General features: G+C 46.2%; 1 protein-coding gene across 1 annotated transcript in view; it reads right to left on the reverse strand.

The window, feature by feature from the left end:
* LOC139379190 (polymerase (DNA directed) nu) overlaps positions 1–16,011 on the reverse strand; it is a 78,782-nt gene extending 62,771 nt beyond the window's left edge. Inside the window, exons 1-14 of the mRNA XM_071122010.1 lie at positions 15,432–16,011; positions 13,624–13,694; positions 10,313–11,158; positions 8,635–8,813; positions 8,414–8,526; positions 8,146–8,288; positions 7,337–7,405; positions 6,934–6,994; positions 6,680–6,744; positions 4,169–4,252; positions 3,995–4,090; positions 3,849–3,905; positions 3,677–3,733; positions 3,206–3,271 (exon numbers count right to left, since the gene is read on the reverse strand). Of these exons, the coding sequence (XP_070978111.1) occupies positions 3,206–3,271; positions 3,677–3,733; positions 3,849–3,905; positions 3,995–4,090; positions 4,169–4,252; positions 6,680–6,744; positions 6,934–6,994; positions 7,337–7,405; positions 8,146–8,288; positions 8,414–8,526; positions 8,635–8,813; positions 10,313–11,158; positions 13,624–13,694; positions 15,432–16,011 (2,487 nt within the window). The remainder of the gene's footprint in view (positions 1–3,205; positions 3,272–3,676; positions 3,734–3,848; positions 3,906–3,994; positions 4,091–4,168; positions 4,253–6,679; positions 6,745–6,933; positions 6,995–7,336; positions 7,406–8,145; positions 8,289–8,413; positions 8,527–8,634; positions 8,814–10,312; positions 11,159–13,623; positions 13,695–15,431) is intronic.
* Between the last annotated feature and the right edge of the window lie 291 nt (positions 16,012–16,302).

Here is a 16,302-nt window from a genome sequence, read left to right on the forward strand (position 1 = left end):
GCCAGAATGATGGGTACTAAAAAGAGTCTGACAGGAAGAGCAGTAGATGTAATAATCACTCCTAGTCCAGGGATGTAACATCACATGACCGTCCCTTTGCTCCAGTGGATCCCGAATTCTGATGTAACGGACACCGCTGGCGCTTGTGCCCTCCCTGGCCACAGTACAGTCAGAGCCCCAGCTGCATCCGTCTGTGACATTCCGCCGCGGGAAGGCGTGTGACCCCTACCTCCATGGGTTCAGGCTCTGATCCCAAACTCTCCCAGAAAGAGGGAGAGAAGCAATGTAGATGCCAATGCTCCCTGAGGTTATCCAGATGGATGGCCATCGCAATGAGTTCAGGGTGAGGTTGTCATCTCGGCAGGCCAGTTCCGTCTGGACCTCCTCGCGCAGACCTCTTCTAAATAACGTGCTGAGCGCAGGCTCATTCCATCCACTGGAAGCTGCTACTGCCTGGAAGGTGTGCGTAATGATGAATCCCAGGACCGGTGGTTAGTTCTATGGCGACGTCGGAGGGGAGGAGCAGGAGCAGACGTGACATGATGCAGCACTCCATCCCTCTCCTTCTTTGTCAAATAGCCCTTACACAGCCTGGAGATGTGTTTTGGGTGATTGTCCTGTTGAAAAACAAATGACAGTCCCACTAAGCGCAAACCAGATGGGATGGCTTTCGCTGCAGAATGCTGTGGTAGCCATGCTGGTTAAGTGTGCCTTGAATTCTAAATAAATCACTGAGTGTCACCAGCCAAACACCACCTCCTCCATGCTTCCCCGTGGGAACCACACATGCGGAGATCATCTCTGCATCTCACAAAGACACAGCGGTTGGAACCAAAAATCTCAAATTTGGACTCTTCTTCTTATTGGTGTCCTTTAGTAGTGGTTTCTTTGCAGCAATTCGACCATGAAGGCCTGATTCACGCAGTCGCTTCAGAACAATTGATGTTGAATTTCCGGATTCACTGACCTTCATGTGTTAAAGTATTGATCGACTGTCGTTTCATTTTGCTTATTTGAGCTGTTCTTGCCATAATATGGACTTGGTCTTTTACCAAATAGGTCTATCTTCTGTATACCACCCCTACCTTGTCTCAACACAACTGAATGGCTCAAACAAAAATTCCACAAATTAACATTTAACAAGGCACACCTGTTAATTGAAATGCATTCAAGGTGACTGACTACCTCATGAAGCTGGTTGAGTGTGCAAAGCAGTCATCCAGGCAAAGGGTGGCTACTTTGAAGAATCTCAAATCTAAAAGCTAAAGGCTTTACTGCACTCACTCACTCAATCACTCAATCACCCCGACTCACTAGTTGTGTGTGTGGTTGCGCGCAAGAGCCCCTCTAGTCCATGGAGCCTATCACAACCACAGCCTACAAGCACACATGGGCACACATGAACGCACCACAGTACTCTGACCCAGACAGTTCTCTCTCTCCTGTCTGTGACTAAAATAAAACCTGAGTGAAAGGTTCGCACTAGAGGTCGACCGATTAATCGATACGGCTGATTAATTAGGGCCAATTTAAATTTTTCACAACAATCGGTGATCAGCCTTTTTTTTGACTCCGATTACATTGCAATCCACGAGGAGACTGCGTGGCAGGCTGACCACCTGAAGGAGCCAAGCTAAGTTGCTAGCTAGCATTAAACTTATCTTGTAAAAAAAACTATAAATCTTAACATAATCACTAGTTAACTACACATGGTTGATGATATTACTAGTTTAACTAGCCTGTCCTGCGTTGCATATAATCAATGCGGTGCCTGTTAATTTATAATCGAATCACAGCCTACTTCGCCAAACGGCTGATGATTTAACTAAAGCGCATTCGGGAAAAAAGCTAAATCATTGCACAAATCAACCTAACCATCAACATCAATGCCTTTCTTAAAATCAATACACAGGTATATTTTTTTAAACCTGCATATTTAGTTCAAATAAATTAATGTTAGCAGGCAATATTAACTAGGGAAATTGTGTCGCTTCTCTTGCGTTCAGTGCAAGCAGAGTCCGGGTATATCCAGCAGTTTGTGCCGCCTGGCTCGTTGCGAACTTTGTGAAGACCATTTCTTCATAACAAAGACCGTAGTTAATTTGCCAGAATTTTACATAATTATGACATAACATTGAAGGTTGTGTGTGGTTGCCACCCATTCTATAAAATACGTAACAGTTCCGTATTTAACTGAAAGAATAAACGTTTTGTTTTCTTAATGATAGTTTCTGGATTTGACCATATTAATGACCTAAGGCTCGTATTTCTGTGTGTTTATTATATTATAATTAGGTCTATGATTTGATATTTGATAGAGCAGTCTGACCGAGCGGTGGTAGGCAGCAGCAGGCTCGTAAGCATTCATTAAACAGCACTTTCCTGCGTTTGCCAGCAGCTCTTTGCAGTACTTGAAGCACAGCGGTTTATGAATTTAAAGATTCAGGCTGGCAATACTATAGTGCCTATAAGAAAATCCAATAGTCAAAGGTATATGAAATACAAATGGTATAGAGAGAAATAGTCCTATAATAACTACAATCTATAAGTTCTTAGCTGGGAATATTGAAGACTCATGATATTTGAACCACCAGCTTTCATATGTTCTCATGTTCTGAGCAAGGAACTTAAGTTAGCTTTTTTACATGGCACATATTGCACTTTTACTTTCTTATCCAACACTGTGTTTTTGCATTATTTAAACCAAATTTAACATCTTTCATTATTTATTTGAGACTAAATTGATTTTATTTATGCATTATATTAAGTTAAAATAAAAGGGTTCATTCAATATTGTTGTAATTGTCATCATTACAAATATATATATATAAACATCGGCCGATTAATCGGTATTGCCTTTTTTTGGTCCTCCAATAATCGGTATCGGGATTGGCGTTGAAAAATCATAATCGGTCGACCTCTAGTTCGGACAAGAGAGAGTAGCTTTTCTCAGCAAAAATACATCAGACATTAGAGTGCATAAGAGAGAGATAGAGAAAGAGCGAGAGAGGGAGAAAGACAGAGAGCGAGATGGAGAAAGAGAGAACGTTTGAAAGAGAGCGAGCGAGAGTGAGAAAGAGAGAGAACGAGAAAGAGGGAGCGAGAAAGAGAGAGCCTCAGTGTTGAAATTAAGCCAAGGACATTGCTGAGGAAAGGGATGGGTTGAAAGGATGAGTAACCCTGAGATGGAGGATGAGGGACTCACTGGGTGTTTGGCAGAGATTCTTCCAGTCACTGCACTGGTCTGGTACCATGTGGACGAGATGAAGTTCTTGGGGACAGAGACAGAGAGAGGGAGAGAGCAATGAAAGAGGGAGGACATAAACAGAGGGAGGAGAGGGAGAGAAGCGAGAGAGGAAGAAAGAGAGCAGTTCAGCATGTAACAACCAACCAAACATCAAAAGTCTCTTTGTACATGTCATTAAGAAATTCCAAAGAACAGACTCAAAGCTACATTTCCTTACAGAGCTTTTGCAATAAACAAAAGCTTCAAAATACAATTAACTAGTACTACCCTCTAGTGTTTGTTATAAGGAATGAAGAAGAGATAGAAAGGTCCCTCGATTTAAATGTTTTTACTCCTGGGCCCCTTATTCACAAAGCTTGTCAGAGTAGGAGTGCAGAAGATCAGCTACTTTAGAGATGCTTTAGTCCCAGCCTGACCGTCTGTGCTCACCTTACTCATCATACAAGACAGAACCCCGTCGACGAAGGTGGACTTGATCTTATGAACCTGGGGGGTAAGAAAAAAACACACGCAAAGTCATATAGTAATGTAGTAATGTGAGCAGATACCAATGAATCAATCAATCAGTCAGTCAGTCAAACATATTGTGTTCATCACTGACCTGTCTGTATTCGAGAATGATCTTCGGCAGGGGGTGCAGGTCCTGGAGCTGCAACAACTACACACAGAGAAGAGAGGCGTCACTACCTCATACTACTGAAGGGCAATGCAAATGTGTGTGTTTGTATCAGCGAGTGCATCTCTCACAACAGCCTCAGATGTAGACTGCTGTTGTTTGTTGAGAGTCTTGGGGAGCTTCTTGTTTTCACAGCGCTCCTGCAGACGCAACTTTTCAAACAGAACCTGTAGAGAGAGCAGGATTAGGACAGCACACACACACACACATAGTACCTATAAACACGCCTATACACACACACTGACCGTCCTGAGCTGGGTGCTGCTGGACACTAGAAACATCTGGCCTGCTGCCTGGTGGGCCTCGTGCTCTAGCTGCTTCATCTTAGTCTGACAGGGAGGGGGGGAGAGAGAGAGAGAAAGGAGGGGGGAGAAAGAGAGTGGGGAGGGGGAGAGGGAGGGACAGAAAGAGGGGAAGAGAGGGGTGAGAGAGGGGGAGGTTGAGAAGGGGTGAGAGCTGGAAAAGAGAGGGGGAGAGAGGGGAGAGAGAGAGGCGGAGAGAGAGGATGGGAGAGAAAGGGGGAGAGAGAAGGGTTGCTGTGAGGACAGGGAGATAATCGTCAGTACAGGGACTTATCACTGCTCTCTCCTAAACCTCGGGCAGCTGGGCTAATCTGACTGCTATACACACTCTTCAATGTCTGTGTGCTAGTATACGTGTGCCAGAGTGTGTGTGTGTGTGTGTTCTCCTATGTTTGATGTATTTCATCTACGTTCTCGAAATCAAACAACACATTCCACCAAAGGCTTTCCCTCTGGCTTTCAGACAACACAGCACAATAGCGTGTGTGTCTGTGTGTGTGTGTGCGTTGCTTCTGTTCTCTTTTTCTGTTTCAAAGCATATGGTAATCAGTTATTTTATCTCAGAGAGAGATGCAACATGTTCTGTTGTTAAGAGTGTCCTTTCATGTTAAGAGAGAGAGACAGACAAATACATGAAGACTCAATTGCCATCCAATACCTCTATTGGCTCCAGCCACCCAAGTTCTCTCTGCTACCGCACGGCAAGCGGTACCATAGCGCCAAATCTAAGTTCAAGAGACTTGAACAGCTTCTGAACAGCTTCTACCCCCAAGACATAAGACTCCTGAACACCTAGTCAAATGCCTACCCGGTCTATTTGCATTGCCACCCCCCTTATTTTACGCTGCTGTTGCTACTTACTCACTGTTCACTTTACCCCTACCTACATGACTATCATTTGTTTTTCAGGACAATGACCCAAAACACAGGCTGTGTAAGGGCTATTTGACGAAAGGCAGTGATGGAGTGCTTTATCAGGTGACCTGACAGCCAAATGAACCCGACCTCAACCCAATTGAGGTGGTTTGGACCGAGGAGTGAAGGAAAAGCATATGTGGGAACTCCATCAAGACTGTTGGAAAAGCATTCCTCATGAAGCTGGTTGAGAGAATGCCAAGAGAGTGCAAAGCTGTCATCAAGGCAAAGGGTGGCTACTTTGAAGCCAAATATAAATATATTTTGATTTGTTGAACACTGTTTTTGGTTACTACATGAATGAAAATGTGTTATTTCATAGTTGTGATGTCTTCACTGTTAATCCACAATGTAGAAAAGAGTTTTAAAAAAATAAGAAAAATCCTGGAATGAGTAGGTATGTCTAAAAGTTTGACAGGTACTGTACATACTACCTCATTTACCTCGACTAACCTGTACCTCCGCACATTGACTTGGCACCAGCACCCTCTGCATATTGCCTCGTTATTGCTATTTTATTGTTACTCTTTCATTTATTAATTTTTTTACTTTAGTTTATTGTGTCAATATTTTCAAAACTTATTTCCCTTAAAACTACATTGTTGAAGGGCTTGTAAGTAAGTGTTTCACGGTGAGGCGTACACCTGTTGTATTCGACGCATGTGACAAATAACATTTGATTTGATATACTGTCAGATATCTGAATTAACATTTTCCTAATTGTCCTCCTGCGGTGGGGAATGTACATCTAAAACGTCACTTTGTTCTGTCACTCTCTCTCCCACTTTACTCTCTTTTTTTATTTGTCCCTACATCTCCATTTTACCACCCCTCTCGTCCTCCTTCTGTTTCCCTCCTCTCTCCGTTTTCTCCCTTTCTCTCTGTCAGTCTTCGGTGCGTCTCTCCCTCGCCTCCTCCATGAGTCTCTCCCTCCCCTTTTTCTTCTCTCTTTCTCTCTCCAGGTCTCTGTCAGTCGTTTAAAAGCACTGTCTGTTTCAGTTAGACTTGTAATGTGCTTACACTGTGTAGGTGTCACACACACACACTGAAAAACAAACACTTCGGTTCAGAATATGATTATGTTAGTACTTCTCCATTCTCCCTTGGAACTTATTATCCCTAAATCATTCTCTCTCTCTCTCTATCTCTCTCCCTTCCTCCCTCTCTCTCTCCTCCTCTGCATCCTCATCATATGTTGTGTGTGGGTCGTCGTGAGAAACAAAAGAAAAGTTTGGTTAGTATTCTGCTGGATTATCACAGCAATTTTTAATCTGTGCGTGGTGTGTGCGCGCACGCTAGCGTGTGTGTGCGTGCGTTAGTGAGTGTGTGTAAGACGGCGATGCTCATTCCTACTGCAACACTCCACCCTAAAGGAAGGAAACAGACAGACAGACTCTCATTTCTATTTATAGAGCACAGCAAGACACAGGACACACTCTCCAAACATCCACCTACTGGAGGCATCATGGGGTGTGTGTGTGTGTACTAAATAAACCCTCTGTTTTCTCCCTTTTACAGTTCTGTAATTATAGTTCTTACCCCCAGCATCTCTGATGTTGTCTTTAGGGACTCCGTGTCCACATGGATCCTGTGGCTCTCCATGGCTTAGAGAACGAGAGTATCATGATATAAATAGTAGCAGAGTACACATACATATAGGCCTAGACAGAATGTCAACTGCATTTCCTTGATTCCTCATGTCCTTTCTGCTTGTCTCCTTTCACCTCTAGTTATAGGAGCTCAGGATGGTCAGGTCATAGGATCGTGATGACCTCTCAACATGGTGTCCTTACCTGCCAGCACAGGGATCATAGTCAGCTCCATGTTAGAGTACAGCTCCCACAGACCTTGGCTCTGGATACACAGAGAGACAGTAAGGTAGGATGTGTGTGTGTGTGTGTGGGGTTTTTATCATTTTGTTTACTTGACAGCTACCTACACAAATAGCTAGCTAGAATAAAGTGTTAATAAGATACAAATTAATTAAAAGACTTAAATGCAATACAAATAAAGACCTGAAATCCACAAAAGTCCCAACAAGCATAGTAAAACATGGACAATTCTCCCTTGTGGCAAAGGGAAACTAGGATTTTGAATGGAAATCCCCACGAGGACAGGAGAACAAAATGTGTTTGTGTATCAGTGTGTGTGTGTGTGTGTGTGTGTGTTCTCATGGATCCTCAGGGAGGGACTGACCTGTAGTTTAGAGCGTAGCTCCATATTCAGCTGGTAGAGCAGAGACAGACTGGAGATGACCTGGTACACCTGACAGAGAGAGGGGGGGGGGGGGGGGGGGGGGGGTACGGGCTGGTGTAGGGTATCATTTTCAAGACTAAATTGATCCCTTACATTTTGAGGCAGAGCTATTTGCTCATACTCCGCTGCGCAGTGTCTCTCTGTACAGCCGTACCTGACTAAGATCATAACATGGCGTTAGAGGTGCTTCAACCTCGTCAAATGTAAGGAGTTGACAGGAGAGATTATATCAATCACAGAAAACAATAATGTTCTGTGAGTTTGGTCAGAGTTTCGAGTGACGAAATGTAGCCGGCTAACAGCTCTCTCACGTCTCGTAGTCATTGAGCAGGCGGCCCAGCGGAGCCGTTGCTGTGGATACTCACACACGCAGGGAAGAGGGGGCCGTGCAGGGAGCAGGGGACGGACAGAGGAGCAGCTAATGGATATACTGACAGAGAAAGTTATTTCTGATTTCGGGTACGACCGGGTCTTCAATTTGGCAGGAGCAATGGGGCCTGGGTTGGGTAGGGCCTGAACGTCGCGGGCATGGGTAGAGCTCGGGCCTAAATTTCATGCTTGTGCAGGGCTCTAAATAAAGGACAAAATGAGAGATCAGTTGAATTAGGTGTGGTGATGCTGGGCTGGAAATAAAGCCTGCACACCGTATCGATATTCTGGACCAGGATTGGTGGTGTCTTCTGCTTCAATGGCGGAATTTGATGGCCGGTGTGCCAGAGAGACTAGTTGTATTGTTTGGTGCTACAGACCTTCCTTGCCCCCAGGGCAGGTGTGGGAGTTCTGGGGGGTGTCCTACAGTGTTTGGTGAGCAGGTTGGTGAAGCAGGAAGAGGGGTCAGCTGGGTCCAACAGCCAGGCTGCTACCTGGGGGTCCTGGACGCGACAAGATGAGACTGGGGGGGGGGGGGGGGGGGGGGGGGGGGGGAATGAACACAACAGAATTATGTTGTAATCCCAAATCCCAAAATCCCAACAGAGCTCAGTTGGAGGGAGTTCTTAACAGCCTTATCAAAGTTACATTGTTTCCAGTGTAGGTCTGGTCTGTAGTGCTGCAGTGCTGTACGGAGCAGGTCTTTGGCCTTGTAACACACCACCAGTTGAGACCCTGACACTACCTGCAGCAGCATCTCTCTACAGGACACACAAACACAGGGAGGGACGCAAATCATCAGTGGGATTTTCACCCCCAGACGTGTACTATGTAGTGCACCTATCCTCCCTCCCACACATATACCATACCTATTGAATAGGTCTAGGTTGTGGTCTTGGTGGCTCTGGGCCCATGCAGGTTTCTGTTCCAGTCTGAGGTAGACCAGACTGTCTCGTTGTGCCACCCCCTCTGGTCCTGGTACTGGTCCAGTCTGGTCCAGATCTCTTTTCAACATCACCAGCACCCCACACACTGACGGACTGAGCTTCTACGGGACACATAGACAAGAGAGCAGTTAATGTCAGTGAATATGGCCAACCAGCATACTTACGTAGTTGCTGCAGCTATAGGACCCCACACACAGACAGACTGAGGGTCTATAGGACACACAGAGAGTAGACATAACAACGTAAATGCAGTCCGTCCCAAATGGCACCCTATTTCCTATATAGTGCCTATTCCCTATAAGCCCAGGTCAAAAGTAGTGCACTACGTAGGGAATGAGGGTGCCATTTGGGAAACAGATTAGCCTTGCTTGCCAGGCTTACAGCAGTAGCACCACTACATCCAGGTGATATAGTATAGCACAGATGAAGTACAGATGATGAGTATAAATAAGTTGCGACACTCCACTATTGTATGACTGTTCCAACGTGCCGCTGAAAAGGTCGAAAGCTACAATTCATTTCGCGATACCTGAAGATACTGCAGAGTAATGCAAAGCCATTTGGTAACGTTGCGAACAGGAAGTTGGATGCTAACATTTCGAGCTACAAAGGGATATTTTAATCAGAACACAAATCAACATGATTTTCCACTTATGTCGGCTGTAGTTGATTCAACAAGGCTGTTTTGAGATATTTAGTTCCCTTGACCTAATAGTCATGTTTGAACAGTTATTGTTAGTATTTTCAGTCAAATTAAAGTGTTCTAGTGCCTGGAATTACTTTTAGAGCAACATTTTATTAGCATGATGTTACATAATACTTTGGTAATTGTATTTAAATTGCATTGCAACGAGCTGAGATGTTTTGTCACTACTGTACACAAGAGGAATAGTGACTGTTCCTAATCATTCCATTATTATGCAATTATAAAGCAATGTCTATGTAACAATGTAGTAATAACAAAATGACATGTCTAGTGTTGTTACATAGGTATTGTATCACCCTATGTCTCATTATGAAAATGTATTTCAGTCATTTTGAAAATGCAAAAGTGGTCTACTCTAATGTTGAGATGACTCCATGTCCCTCACAAACACATTTCTACATCTAGCTAAATGCCTGTTTGGTTTACGTTTCTATTACTTTCCATTACTTAGTTCATATTGTTTAGAGTGTCTTTATTTATTTTTCTTCAATCATTACGTATTTCATTCGAGGATATATGTGCTAATGATTGTACATATTTTGACTGATTAAAGTAACTGTTGTAGTTTTTTTTTTGTTCTTCATCAAATAAATATTTGGTCGGTTTTCAAATAACTTGCATATCAAATGACTTCAAATATCATTTGTTTTTCTGGGAGGTATTCAAAATATTTTTAAATATTGGTTTATATATTGTATTTTCTAAGACCTGTATTCGGATATCAAAGGAAATAATTGCCATTAGTTCATTGGTTATATTTGACCACCTTGAGTATTTGAAAATTTGGGATTTCTAATAAGCTACTAAATAAAAACTATTCTGCCCAGGTCTACTGGACTGAGGTTAGAAACATTGCTTTTGACTTTCTGGACTTTCTTTGACTTTCTTGCCCACCTGTTCTGGGTCCATCTGAGTGGTTCCGTCCTGGTACACCATGGTCAGAACCAGCGCACTGGCCTGCCCTGCCTCCTCCAGCACCCTGCCTCTCTCTTCAGGACTCAACTTCCCAGCATCCCTTACTCTGGGGTCAGAGATCATGGCTGTAGTCAGACAGGTTTTGGATTGGTTGGACTGGGCCCGGGGGTCACCGGCACCGCTTCCCCCCTCTGGTTCAGTTTCTGGGGTGAGTTGACACTGGTTAGGTCCAGGTTTGGCCCGCTTCGGCTTGGGTGGTTTGGGGGTTTTGGAGGATCTATGCTGAGGAGTGTCTGAACTAGAATGGTCCCTGGTTGATTCAAGCCCCCTCTCCCCCATTGGGACCCCCTGTCTTGGCCTAACTGGGTTGGCTGGGGGTCGATGTGGGGGGTTAGGGGTTAGAGCAACACTCTTGGTTCCCTCAGTCTTGTGGAGGGTCTTGGTCTTGGCTCGGGGGTCTAGGCTAAAGGCTGGGGTCAGGTCTGGGTGTTTGGGGGTTTGGGTTTTGCACCACTCCTGGCCCCTTTGCAAGGTCCTTGCTTTTTCCTGACAGGACTGAGGGGGTTCCCATTTCACCGGCCACCTGAAAAGGGCGATTTTGGGCAGAGGGGTGCCGTGTTTACTTTTGAGGGAGAAGGTAGGGGTCAGGGGCGGTTGTTGGGCAGAGAGGAGAGGGTGATGGCCGCTGCTCTCCTCCTCACCACTAGCACGTATAGAGGTCAGGCCGGACCCCAGCCCTGCGGCCCTTCCATGCCCAGCAAGAGAGGGGTTGGTTAGTGCAGGATCTATACTCAACCCCCTCTCTCTGGAGCCTCCATCACCAGCCTTCACAACATAGAGAGAGAGGAAGAGAAGAGAGAACAAGAGAAGCATTATTCCAGTCACAGGAAGCGATTCATTCTGAAACTTAAAATAGACTGTGCTCTGATTCTATTACTACTACAGTCAATGGTAGCAACCCAAATGGCACCCTATTCCCTATATAGTGCACTACCAAATCCCCTATATACCACACTACCTTATGGGCCCTGGTCAAAAGCAGTGCACTATGTAGGGAATAGGATGCAATTTGGGGCGCAGATAGATGAATGGAGAGATAAGTGTGAAGGCTCAAGTCCAGAAGGATGGTGATTAAATTCTCTGGTTACAGATAATGAGCATGAGTAGACTGAAAATAAACCTTGCTATTCTCTCAATTCCTTCCACCTGTGAGCAAGAGAGTGTGTGTTTGTGTGTGTGAGTGAGTGAGAGACAGAGAGACCGCAACAGAGAGCCAGATAGAGAAAGAAAGTGAAAGGATGAAGAGCCAAAGAGAGGAGAGTAAAAGAGAAAGAGAGTGGGTGTCCTTGTTGCGTTAACAGAGCAAACCTGTCAGTCCCAGACAGTGCTCTCTACGGCACAGCTAGTCCCAGACAGTGCTCTCTAGGGCACAGCTAGTCCCAGACATTGCTCTCTAGGGCACAGCTAGTCCTAGACAGTGCTCTCTAGGGCACAGCTAGTCCCAGACAGTGCTCTCTAGAGCACAGCTAGTCCCAGACAGTGCTCTCTAGAGCACAGCTAGTCCCAGACAGTGCTCTCTAGAGCACAGCTAGTCCCAGACAGTGCTCTCTACGACACAGCTAGTCCCAGACAGTGATCTCTAGGGCACAGCTAGTCCCAGACAGTGATCTCTAGGGCACAGCTAGTCCCAGACACTGCTCTCTACGGCACAGCTATTCACAGACAGTGCTCTCTACGGCACAGCTAGTCCCAGACAGTGCTCTCTACGGCACAGCTAGTCCCAGACAGTGCTCTCTAGGGCACAGCTAGTCCCAGACAGTGCTCTCTACGGCACAGCTAGTCCCAGACAGTGCTCTCTACGGCACAGCTAGTCCCAGACATTGCTCTCTAGGGCACAGCTAGTCCCAGACAGTGCTCTCTAGGGCACAGCTAGTCCCAGACAGTGCTCTCTAGAGCACAGCTAGTCCCAGACAGTGCTCTCTAGAGCACAGCTAGTCCCAGACAGTGTTCTCTAGAGCACAGCTAGTCCCAGACAGTGCTCTCTAGGGCACAGCTAGTCCCAGACAGTGCTCTCTATGACACAGCTAGTCCCAGACAGTGCTCTCTACGACACAGCTAGTCCCAGACAGTGATCTCTACGGCACAGCTAGTCCCAGACACTGCTCGCTACGGCACAGCTATTCACAGACAGTGCTCTCTACGACACAGCTAGTCCCAGACAGTGCTCTCTACGGCACAGCTAGTCCCAGACAGTGCTCTCTAGGGCACAGCTAGTCCCAGACAGTGCTCTCTACGACACAGCTAGTCCCAGACAGTGCTCTCTACGACACAGCTAGTCCCAGACAGTGATCTCTACGGCACAGCTAGTCCCAGACACTGCTCTCTACGGCACAGCTATTCACAGACAGTGCTCTCTACGACACAGCTAGTCCCAGACAGTGCTCTCTACGGCACAGCTAGTCCCAGACAGTGCTCTCTAGGGCACAACTAGTCCCAGACAGTGCTCTCTACGGCACAGCTAGTCACAGACAGTGCTCTCTACGGCACAGCTAGTCCCAGACAGTGCTCTCTACGGCACAGCTAGTCCCAGACAGTGCTCTCTACGACACAGCAAGTCCCAGACAGTGAGTCCAGACTTCCCAGTCCAGAGAAAACAGGTTAACCGCCATCTAACCTTCCAAGTCTCTCTACTCTGCACTGGAACACTGGCATTATTCATAGGAAGAAACTCCATTTTTAATGCAAAGTGAGTGCAGAGTTCGAGTCAATGTGTGTGTGTGTATGTGTGTGAGTGAACTGAATTGTGCTCTAGGGAATATAGGACTGTAGAGGTAAATAGTCAGCCGGAACAGTGTGTGTGTGTTCTACCAAGAGAACATCATCAACTGATTCAGCTCTCTAGGGAGAGCTCTGCTCATTTCCTTGTAAACAGAAACGCTTACTTGCTGACACTGACACACACATACACACACGCACGCACGCACACACACACGCACAGAGACAGAGAGAGACATACAGTAAATAGACTAGAAGGCCCGATCGCCAGGCCTTTTACTTTAGTACCCAACTGGGAGTCATCACTTCTCTTTCCTGTGGTGTGGTGTAATACTGTTGAAGTCTTCCATTTCCATGGAAATGAAGGGGAATGAGCATTGGGGGAATTCTCTCTATTTCTCTCTATTCTCTCTATTTCACTCCCCTCACCCATATGGCACCCTATTCCCTATGTAGTGCAATACTTTAGACCAAGACCCATAGAGCTCTGGTCAAAAGTAGTTCCCAAGATCAACCTTCCCCAAGTTCTCCATGTCACCCCGCTCCTTCGCGCACTCCACTGGCTTCCAGTCGAAGCTCGCATCGCCTACAAGACCATGGTGTTTACCTACGGAGCAGCAAGAGGAACTGTCCCTCTTTACCTTCAGGCTCTGCTCAAACCCAACACCCCAACCCGAGTACTCCGTTCTGCCACCTCTGGTCTCTTGGCCCTCTGACCCCTACGGGAGGGCAGCTCCCGCTCAGCCCAGTCAAATCTCTTCCCTGTCCTGGCACCCCAATAGTTGAACCTGCTTCTCCCTGATGGTAGGACAGCAGAGTCCCTGCCCAACCACCGAAAACATCTGAAACCTCTTCAAAGAGTATCCTTAATAACCCCACAGCACCCCCCTGCCCGTAAAAAAAGAAATAAAAGCATAGCAACCTGTCATCAGCATCTGCCTCCGAGGAGCATCCCTCAGAGTTGAGGCCTTACCCCAAACTAGTTAAGAAAATTCCATATTGTATTCGTCTCTGTTGTTCATTCAGTTAAGCCTGTACTCGATTGAACTAACACTCGCGCTTGACTATTTTCAGATACCCATAGACTTCCAGTCATTGCGCCAACTTTCTTCATACTGGATACAGAGAGATAAAAAGGGTATCCACAAGTTCATCTGACTCTGAGGAAGTAGATGAAGGGCCTCATTGCCAAAATCCCAAAGTATCCCTTTAAGATGAATGCACTAACTCTGGATAAGAGCGTCTACTAAATGACGAAAATGTTACATTTAGGATGCAGCAAAAGGGGTTTCTGTGAGAGGGACAGGGGGTTGAGGTTTCAGTGGTTTTCTGCACTATTACAAGCTTACATTTCTCCAGGCCCATCCCTCACTGTTCAGCACAACAAATGGTGTCTGGGAGGCCATTTTGTATTGTTTTTTTTGAATTACGGACTGCAGATAAAACATTCTATTATGTGAAGCAGTATGGTCCTCTGGCTGAAGCGGTAAAATACCTGAGTGTCGTTGTGATGATTAGTAGCCAGGGGGGTCTGTCCCAGACAGGTGCCCCGCAGAGTGGGGGCTCTGAATACTCTCCCACCCTCCTGAGACGGCTTCGGAATGAAATGTCCAGCAGCTAAGGGTTCTGGAAAAATTACAAATAAATATGCGTTCTCTCTGCTTAAAATTGTGTGTGTGTGTGTGCTTCTGTCTGAATGAGTAAATGTGTGTGTGATTGCGTTTGAATATGAGACCTGTGTCTGCATATTGAGTGAGGTCAGCTAAACTCAGATGCATTGCTCAGGACTGATATTCTGTCACTACACTACGTTGTTCTTGACTGAGCATTTCACACAACACACGCACACACTTCCTGTGTACTGAAACAAGAGCAGTCCAGATTTTGTCAGCGTGTTCAGACTGGCCCTTTATAATTGCTGTATACTTGTTCACACTTTTTATTTAATCAGCACTGTGATATATGAGCTCACTGGGGCCCTGAGTTTTCCCTAGTCAGGCCTTGTGGTCAGGGGAAAACTCAGGGCCCTATAGATTGCTGGACATAGCAGCGCTGCCCATGGCACAGATCCAGGATCAGCTTAGAAGGAAAATGCAAAACTGACCATAAAACAGCATCTATGGACAACTTCATTGGGTAACTACTGACTGAAGTGCTGTACCGCCATCTAGTGGCTTATTACTAAAGTGCCAATTTGTCCAGCATATAAAATCCCCAACATTCCGCACTCATATATTGTACTAAAAGGCAACCTATCTATCCGTGTCCTAAACTAGCCTGTGTGTGTGTGTGTGTGTGTGTGCGGGTCCTGTCCTGAACTAACCTGTGTTTCCTCCACTGTTCCTCTGTGCAGCTGTCACCAATGGCCCATCCATGTTCCTTCTCTCTTCTGGGTGACTATCCGTCTCTGTCACCCCCTGGCCCTCTCCATCACTCATCTGCCCCAGTGAGGGTGACACCTTCCTCTGCTGGTGGGGTTTGGTACTACTCCTGCTGTTCTTCCTCTCCATCTTTTTCTTCAACCCTCCTTTATTGATGTCATCCTTTCTCTCCCTCTCCACTCTTCCCCCCATCTCTCCACCCCCCATCCCTCTCTGGTTGTCAGTAGTCATATCACCGAAGAGCCGTTTCCTCTTAAAGGGGTCTCTCTCGCTGAGGTTCTCCCTTGGTCCTCCTCCTGTCACGATCTCCTCCTCTGACTGGGCTGTGTCTCCATGCAGCGTCCCCTGCTGATCAGCTAACCCAACTACACACGGGCTTTCTGTGCTGTCCCTGTGGCCCCCAGTGACGTCACCCTCATTGAATAGCAGTTTTTCTCCAATGCCATCCCTCTGTAAAGCATGACTTGCTCCAAAGCCATCTCTCTTCAATGAATGACTTGCTCCAAAACCATCTCGCTCCATTGAATGACTTGCCCCAAAGCCATCTCTTTCTACTGTGTGACTTGCTCCAAAGTCAGTCTCCAAACCTTGACTTGCTCCAAAGCCATCCCTCTCCAAAGCATGACTTGCTCCAAAGCCATCCCTTTCTACTGTGTGACTTGCTCCAAAGCCATCCCTTTCTACTGTGTGACTTGCTCCAAAGCCATCCCTCTCCAAACCTTGACTTGCTCCAAAGCTATCCCTTTCTACTGTGTGACTTGCTCCAAAGCCATCCCTCTCCAAACCTTGACTTGCTCCAAAGCCATCCCTTTC

This window comes from Oncorhynchus clarkii, chromosome 21 (assembly GCF_045791955.1).
Source record: "Oncorhynchus clarkii lewisi isolate Uvic-CL-2024 chromosome 21, UVic_Ocla_1.0, whole genome shotgun sequence".
Lineage (NCBI taxonomy): Eukaryota > Metazoa > Chordata > Actinopteri > Salmoniformes > Salmonidae > Oncorhynchus > Oncorhynchus clarkii.